Here is an 8,752-nt window from a genome sequence, read left to right on the forward strand (position 1 = left end):
TTGAGATATAACTTAAAATCACCGACGCGTTTAATATTGAGTTATAGTATCTACTATTTATGAAGCTCAAACATATTACCCTGTCGAAGTTTTCTTTACAAAACGTAAGTTGCTATTTCTATTTTTGCAAGATATGAAGAACAATTTGCTGGACCTAATGTATATTTAACTCCAGTAAATCTTATTCTAAATTTAAAGTTTCAGGAAAGTTACTTTTATGCTTTGTATGGTACACACATATATAACTGTTTCAATTAATGTGACAGAAATTTACCAATTTCCATACATGTATATCGTTTTATTCTTTGGTTGATCGATTTAAAAGCGACAAGTCAAGGAAATAGATAGTCTGAGGGTATCGTATAAAATACAAAAGGAGCGAGACTAGATGCGTCGACTAGATAAGCATCTCCTGCTATGAATGCATCAGTTTTAAACAAGTAAGACTTGCCAACATAACTGGCCCCAATGTGTTCGTGAATAGAAATAGCCCATAAGTGGAAACATTCTGATTTGGCCCTCAATGTGAGACGTCGCTTCACTTCCAAAAACCATTTGTCATTTCAGTTTTTCAATATGTTTTTCGACAGTTAGAATTTGATTATTGATGCACATTTACCTGGAGTTGGTAGAATCAAATGAGTCAATAAGATATAAAGTTTAAAAACATTATGCATTCGGATGGTTCATTGTCTATACTGACTGAAAGAAAATTTTCGAATAACCTGAACCGATCAGGTTTATAACATTTCTTTGTGGGATATTTCAGAACAGCGCTTGTCCCTTGTTACCAGAGATTCATAACATGTTCGAACGCATGTAGGTAATATTCTATTAACACTCATTATCACTGTTCACTTTAACATCTTCTTCTTGATAATATATGCAATTTATACTATTGCAAAGGGAAGGATACATAACAGATTTCGCTTTAATACACTGAAAATAAGTTTAATAAATTTTGGATTTTCAAACATTTTGGCCAAGAGCACCACTGACATGTATTGTCGAAAGGCGCATCTGGTGTAGAAAACAATGGTACTTTCATTGTTATAACACATGAGGACAAAGGACAATAATATGGCGTGAAATGTTTTACCATTTAACTGTTGATATATAACGTTGCTGCTTGAATCAAGGTCGTCAAGTCTTATAGTCATATAGGACACAACATTTTTTGAAATCAATTCTATATCAACTTATTTTTGATGAAAAAGAATACAATATGAAGATTTTTTTATACCAATTTTGTGCTCCTGAAATTAAGTTTATCTTTAACATTTATTGTTTTCCATTCACTTTAACAAAACCCATTGGTCTTTTGTTGTTTGTGTTTTTGTTAAATTCTGATATATCATCAAATTCGTCTCTTTACACTGTCCTTTTCTCTATTTTTCTTTTATCAAAACAATCATCAATCATTAACACCCAGAAGCTGGAATTAAAGTAACCGTGTTGTTTCTATTAAAAAGGTATCATTGGTCTAAACTTCTATATCTTTGGACCTCACGTATGAGTACGAGAATCATATAAACGTCAGCTACATGATTCAGATATAAAGTTGAAATACAAAACATTTTTCAAAACTTTCATCTATGTGCACGTCATTTCGAGTTCCATTGTGATCGTCGAAAGTTTCTTACAAAACACTTATAAGCTAACTATCTGGCCATTTCTATCATATTTTGATAGTTGTTTTTATTTTATCGGGGAGCTGCTAACATCGGTAAACTACTGTTACCTTAATTTACCTGTAGTTTTTGTATTTCCAAATCCAAATTATAAATTGCCAAAGGTTTATATTTTTCAGAATAAGCCATAAAGTCATAATCTATAGTAACACTTAAGAAACTACATGAAAAATGTCCTACAGGCATATCAGCATATTAGAAACCAGTCGCGAGATGAGCAACTATACAGCTCCCACACCTGATGCAGGTTATCGAGGAGTTATGATTAGAATAATGTGTGTGTTTAATGTAATGTGACCATTGAAAGAGAAGATAAATACAAAATTTCTCTATGTTCATTACTTTAGGCATATTTATTTAAAACTCATATTTTGTTATTCCGCCCATATTTCTTTTATTCAGTCAGACATCAATTGGAAGTACGGATAACAATATGAAGCTCAGAAAAATTCTTAAACCCAAACTTGTTCAAAGAATATCTACACGTCTGAAGCTTCAAAATTACGTATTTGAAAACACTACAATTGCTAACATTTTCAATAATAAAACATCTCGGTTGCCCTTCTATCGATAAGTGTCATGCAAACAAAATGACTTACATGTCCCCGTTTTTCTACCAACAATACGGTAAGGTCCACTTTTAATGGTCGAACCATTTCCTTTAATTTTGAATCTTATCTTTTACTTACCTAAAACAAACAGGGCTGCGGTATTCAGTACGTAGGTGAACTTGGACCCTATTTAACTTAACGCACGCACGAACAAATTTATCGTTTAAGAAGACCCCATAGATTTAAAAGTATAATTTATCAACATATTAAGACGCAAAATCACTCTTCACAACAACCATAATAGCCTTATTTGTCATATCAAACATAATCTAAAAAAAAATCGGCAAGGAACTTGTTTTTGTCCCAGCTAATATCATTATTAGTTGACGTTAATTTTTTATTGAGGTTATTTATCTATTTCTGCAAAAGGAAACCACAAAATCACCCACAATCCAACTGAATCAATTTTCGGAAATCTACTTCCTTAACAAGCATAAATTTTTGGCAAGACGCGTGTTTCTTCTTCATACATTTATAGTAAAAAAGAGGTTGAACATACCAACTACAGAATCAAAACTTGTAAGACATAAAGAGACCTGCAAAATTATTGATAACATAGAAAATTAACAAATGTGAAAAACTAGATATTGAGCAACGTGAACCCCACCAAATATAGGGATGATCGCATGTACTCCGAATGGGTAAATAGCTTTGAAGGAACCTTATGCTACAGATTAAGAAATGTGAACCCCACCAAAACAAGGGGTGTTCACAGATACACAGGGTAAATAGATTCGGCTGAACATGCAGCGACCTTCATGTTGCTCAAAGTAAGATATGAAAAGCCCTAGCATGCCAAATGCAAAACAATTCATAAAAAAAAAACTGCCTGATGTATTGAAATCAAAGCCAGTTATCGATAGTTGCCAACAATTTATGCCGTTCATTTCAATAGTCCTACAAATTTTATGACAAATCCGCGTCGCCAGCGATGTTTTTTTTAAAGATACAGAAAGTGTTTGTGTAAATAACATCAGACCAGATAAGACATCTATTATTAAACGTTTGCATTTCTGACTTTGACAAATATTTTAAAACGTAACGAACATGCACAGAACAAGACAGTAATTTGTGTAGTCTTTTACAATGAAAATCAGTTATATTCTATTTAACATTGGTAAAACTTTCATCACTAAAACATGTAGCATATGTCTCTTGTAATGATAATCAGTTTAATGCAAAATATTAAAGAAACAAATAAAATATCAATAACATACTTATTCGACAGGGTTGGAATAGAGGTTGCATGGTGGCTAATTTTAACTATCTAATATCATATTAATAAAGGTAACGAACACGTTTTCTGTAAGTATACACATGAATTTTTGAACAGAGGAAATAAACATAATAAATGAAATGAATGAACCATACCTAGTGAGTAGATTTCAACTCAAGGGTATATTAATGCATTTGATACTAATTATAATGCTTTTTTTGTTATTTAATGTTATTCAAGGTTATATCTGGTCTATATACCAGCTTTGATAAGTGTTTGGTATTACTATAAATTTTCACTTCGTACTATGAACTATTATTTTGTAAAAATATTTCCTTTCTCTTTTGGAACTGTACACGTATACCTAACAACAATATTATTTTCATTTACCTTAAAGTTATTGCAAATGGCTGATATTTTTATTCGGGCATATTGTTTTTCTTAAATTGTTTAACATTTCATACCGATATAACATGTTACTTTTATCATTATTCCCTTAGTTTATTTATTTTGTATTTACATTGTATCATAGGTCAAATTTATGTTCTGATGTTACACTATTGTTTCAGAAAAAGGGTGAAGGTTTGGTACCATTAAAACGTTTAAACCCGCTGCATTTGTTTGCACCTGTCCTAAGTCAGGAATCTGATGTTCAGTAAATGTCGTTTGTTGATGTGGTTCATAAGTGTTTCTCGTTTCTCGTTTTTTATATAGATTAGACCGTTGGTTTTCCCGTTTGAATGGTTTTACACTAGTAATTTTTGGGGCCCTTTATAGCTTACAGTTCGGTGTGAGCCAAGGCTACGTGTTGAAGACCGTACTGTGATCTATAATGGTTTACTTTTATAAGTTTTGACTTGGATGGAGAGTTGTCTCATTGGCACTCATACCACATCTTCCTATATCTATTCTAGTTCCAACGAGTGTGATCACTGCAGGTTATTTAAAGTATTAGAAAAACCCTATTATGCAGAAGTTCGTATCTACCACTTATAAACTTTAGAGTACAAATGTCAGACTTTAGAGAAAGATAAAAGTAATATGAAAAAGGTCTTAACCTGCAGATACGGCAACACGCTTGTTTTTCTTTTAGTTGATAAATATTGCAAAGTTTCCGTTATGTATCTTGAGTTTCTTGATGAAGGGTTGCTGCTTACAAGGACGCTGTTGAATTAAGGGTTCAAAATTGTGTGGTTGATGTTATACATTCTTAAATTTAACTGACGCATGCACAATTTGGTTGACCGTTGTTGAAATATCCTTGTCACAGATGACAACTGATATGTTTCAATTGTCGTAACCGCAATCCTGCTCTCTTTTCTGCGATTGGGACACCACCGAATTAGACTTTTCACGAGATTTGTACTTGCATGTTCAAAACAAAAGGTGCTGCATGTGGAGCAGGAATTCTGTAGCACATGAGTTCAATCGTGGTTAATGGTTGGGTTTGTGTTAATCAATCTTTATTTGTCTATATAGTGTGTTGTGGAGTTGTTTGTCTTTTCGTCGTGTTTTGTCATGGCTCTGTCAGTTTTTCATCGAAATATCAGTTCCGTCTCTTTTTATTTTGCTAAGTATCGCAAGAACAAGGAACTAGACAAATTTGAAGATATTGAATTAACTCGAGTCAAAATTATAGATGACCAAAGAAATCAAATGTCAAGGTTCTGGCTTTTGGCATCAATATTTACATTTTCAGCTTTCAACTGACTAAAAATATCAGCGAAAGCTGAATGGAAAAAGATTGAACTACTGAACTTATTCTATTTCAATGCAAAATATGCTTATGTTGTTTTATATTAGATACAATACAAAACGGACTGCTCAAAATTCATCTTTAAAAAAGTAACTGCTTTATGCATGTGTCCTTTGATAATAAAATTATGTCAGTTTAAATGTCATAATTTTTCAACACATGACTGTAAACTGCGAATTCAATAAAAGCGAGATAGATGATAGCTTGAGTGTCAATAAGATTCTATAAGTAGAATAAAGATTGTGAACATCGTTTCCAAAATTTAAACGACAAAAGGACAAAAAAAAAATCTACAAAACTCGTCACAGAAAACTGAAGATTGAGAATTGAAATCAGTTTCAGTGGATTTAATACAGCAAGGAGTAGGTCCGGTAAGGACCGATTTTGGCCTCAAATTTCAGGTTCATTTGATGAAAAAATTTGGACACTTTTTAAACACTTCAGTGTCTACTTGAGTCGATTCATTTAGTTTATGTGAAAGATTTGAACTGATTCAATCATTAAAGACGCTCAAATTCAAGCTTAAATATGAAAAATCTGTCAAATATGCCATAATAGGTCACTTTTCAGATGCTTTTTGTCAAAAATGAAAGTGGCCGCATCCGTGTTCACTCTCAAACTTCATATATGTTATGTATTATCATAAAATACAACTTACATTTAAATATTAAGAATGAACACGAATGCGGCCACTTCCATTTAAGACGGAAACTGTCTAAAATTTAACTCAAATGCTTAAATTGTGAAGATTTCAGTAATTTAGCATGACTTATTGATGCTAGTGCCCGATATATGTGCATTGTATTGTCAAAAACAGCCCATATTTATGTAACATAAGTATTCTACTTTCAAATAAATAGCTAAAAGTTTACATTTTAACAATTTTGTAAAACTGCTATATTTTGGGGCCAAAAAAAGGGTCTTACTGGACCTACTCCTTTATTCCCATTTACGTACTCGTGCATTTATTTTGTCATTTATTTTTACAGATTAATCTGCTGACTTACGTCGATTTTGTGCCAAAATGACCAATTACTCAGTATATACATGTATTAAATCTATACTGTTTCTGATGTTTATAATTTCGTTCTGTATTCTTATAAAGAACGTAAGGATTGGACACAGTGGAGAACAAACATTTACGAAACCTTTGACCTATATAGACGAAATACAACATGTGCGTCAGATCTGTGGCGAACTTTGTAATACATCCCGTGTTGGTTATCCGGACAAGTTTTTTAATAAAATTATTTCAACGGTTAACTGTAAAGCATTATTTCAAAATGAGTATGTAGATTCAATGCACGGGTTTCCTTCGGCTCCAAGAAATATTCCTAAAGTTTTTCTTCTAGATTTTACTATGGGAGGACAAATACAGGTTTATAAAACCTATTTTCATCAGCCTTATCTTGGAAATAATGCTAAAACTCCTGTTTGGACAAGACCATTAATCAATGGGTATTTATCAAAAGCAAAAGTAGGAAAGTTGTTCGGTACTTATGGTATATCTGAAACAAATGCATTACGAGATGGACTTAAACATGCACCGGGTGTAAAAAACGGACGCGTCTTAGTTATTGGGTCGGAAAAGCCATGGGTTGAAGCATGCTTACTAGAGGCGGGAGCGAATAATATCGTTACACTTGAATATGGCCATATACAGTCTGAGCATGAGCAAATAACAACAATAGTTCCATCGGAATACAGACGTCAGTACTTAGATAACACACTAGGATTATTCGATGCAGTAGTATCTTTTAGCTCGATCGAACACTCAGGACTAGGAAGGTATGGGGATGCTTTAAATCCATGGGGTGATTTAATTGTAGTTGCTAGAGCATGGTGTGTAACAAGGAACAATGGTTCACTTGTACTTGGTGTACTTTATGATATCAATCATGATTTTTTAGCCTTTAATGCACACAGGTGTTATGGAAAAAAGAGATATCCTTATCTGACTACGAATTGGAATCAATATTATTTAGGAAAAGGAAAACAACGGGTTCATGTTTTTATAAAATAACTGATATTACACCACTTAAAGTCAATATCTATGTGGTTTAAGTAGCTTGCAATCACAAAACAATGCTTTTGATTGATTATGCATCAACTGAAAATTGACTAGGTGAACGTAACAAGTAATATGATACAGGTCGTTGAACGAAAAGTTTAACGACTAATTTGAATAATCTGACGCAATCACTGTCTGTTTCTTTTAGTTTAATATAGTCAAAACTATGATGAGCTTATCCCCACTCATACCCTAACATTATTGCTATACTTGATTTATTTTACTTTTTTTATCTTTTTTCTTTTCTAAGGTAAGAATGCATAAGGTTTAACAAAAACAGTAAATAACAAAAGGTAAGATAATTGTACCATCAAAACAAACTAGCCATTTATAGACTTATATCTAAATCATGGCTTTATTGTCCAAGGTCAAGTTGACTCTTTTGTTTGTCGTTCAGAGAGACAATACGTTGTAGGGACTAACAAATGTTCAGAGGCAAGCTGGGATGTTGCAATAATATCAGTGTTCACTATCTGACTCTCTGTGAAGCGCACGGACCTAAATTTGGAAGAATTTATGAATTTGTTCTTAAGACATTCCGTGTAGTATTGACATCATAACACCACCGCCACATGCTGTTTGCTGTGTTTGTCAGTGGTTTCCAAATTACTTTCAAAATGAGATATTCAAATATTTACTATATTCATACATTTATCTAATGAAGAATCAAGGGATTTTTTATAAAATTCCTGCCATTGATTCAATGGGATGAAAGATCATCTTTAATGGCGATATCAGGTTATTGTCGACTTGTATGAGTTTGAATGTTTCTTTGGTATCTTTCGCCTCTCTTTTAATGACATGAGGATACTTTTGCCAATTAATTATAGATTGAGGACGATATGTTTGTCCTTTTGTAACCTCTGTACCTTGAACAATGTTGAAGTCATGTGTTATAATGAGGAGCATTAGATTTTAATAAGTTTTACAGTTTTAAGTTGTAGATGCATTAGTTTCTATACTTTAGTCTGATGTAACTGAGGTATAATTAACCATTTAACTTCTACTGGCTTTTGTATGTATACGAAATAATATGTGGTTCTATCAAAATAATGATGTAAAATTGAAATTTACTCAATGATTATCAAAAACCTAGCAACAGAATAAGTGCGCAGCAACGGTTCAACTTTCAAATAATTTCCAGCAAATAAGCGTCTAAGAAAATAAACGAGAAAGCAAACAAAAGTCCTCAAAACCATTCATAAAAAGTAAAGACTGAAAAAAATCAAAAGACGGGGTTATGACTTCCTGCATTGGGACATATACGTGGTTATCATATATTCGGTAACGCTCGACTAGCTCATAAGCTTTTAAAAGGGATAACTTTAACTTCCAGAGAAGCTATGATGAAAACAGTTGTGTAATATCGTATATCTGCTCCATATGCAGTCGTTATTGGAATATTAC

At 32.6% G+C, this 8,752-nt stretch overlaps 1 protein-coding gene across 5 annotated transcripts; it reads left to right on the plus strand.

Annotated features, from left to right (window-relative positions):
* The first annotated feature begins 23 nt into the window (after positions 1 to 23).
* Positions 24 to 8,288, plus strand: LOC127719312 (uncharacterized). Of its 5 annotated transcripts, none has more exons than XM_052225367.1 (4): positions 24 to 104; positions 1,811 to 1,966; positions 3,531 to 3,607; positions 6,264 to 8,288. In XM_052225367.1, the coding sequence occupies exon 4, from the start codon at positions 6,299 to 6,301 to the stop codon at positions 7,295 to 7,297; it is 999 nt and encodes a 332-aa protein (XP_052081327.1). In that variant the 5' UTR covers positions 24 to 104; positions 1,811 to 1,966; positions 3,531 to 3,607; positions 6,264 to 6,298; the 3' UTR covers positions 7,298 to 8,288. The 5 variants fall into 5 exon arrangements, with proteins under 5 accessions (XP_052081327.1, XP_052081330.1, XP_052081326.1 ...); XM_052225370.1 differs by having other exon boundaries at positions 1,811 to 1,938; XM_052225366.1 differs by lacking the exon at positions 3,531 to 3,607.
* Positions 8,289 to 8,752: the final 464 nt, after the last annotated feature.

This window comes from Mytilus californianus, unplaced genomic scaffold (assembly GCF_021869535.1).
Source record: "Mytilus californianus isolate M0D057914Y unplaced genomic scaffold, xbMytCali1.0.p SCAF_11, whole genome shotgun sequence".
Lineage (NCBI taxonomy): Eukaryota > Metazoa > Mollusca > Bivalvia > Mytilida > Mytilidae > Mytilus > Mytilus californianus.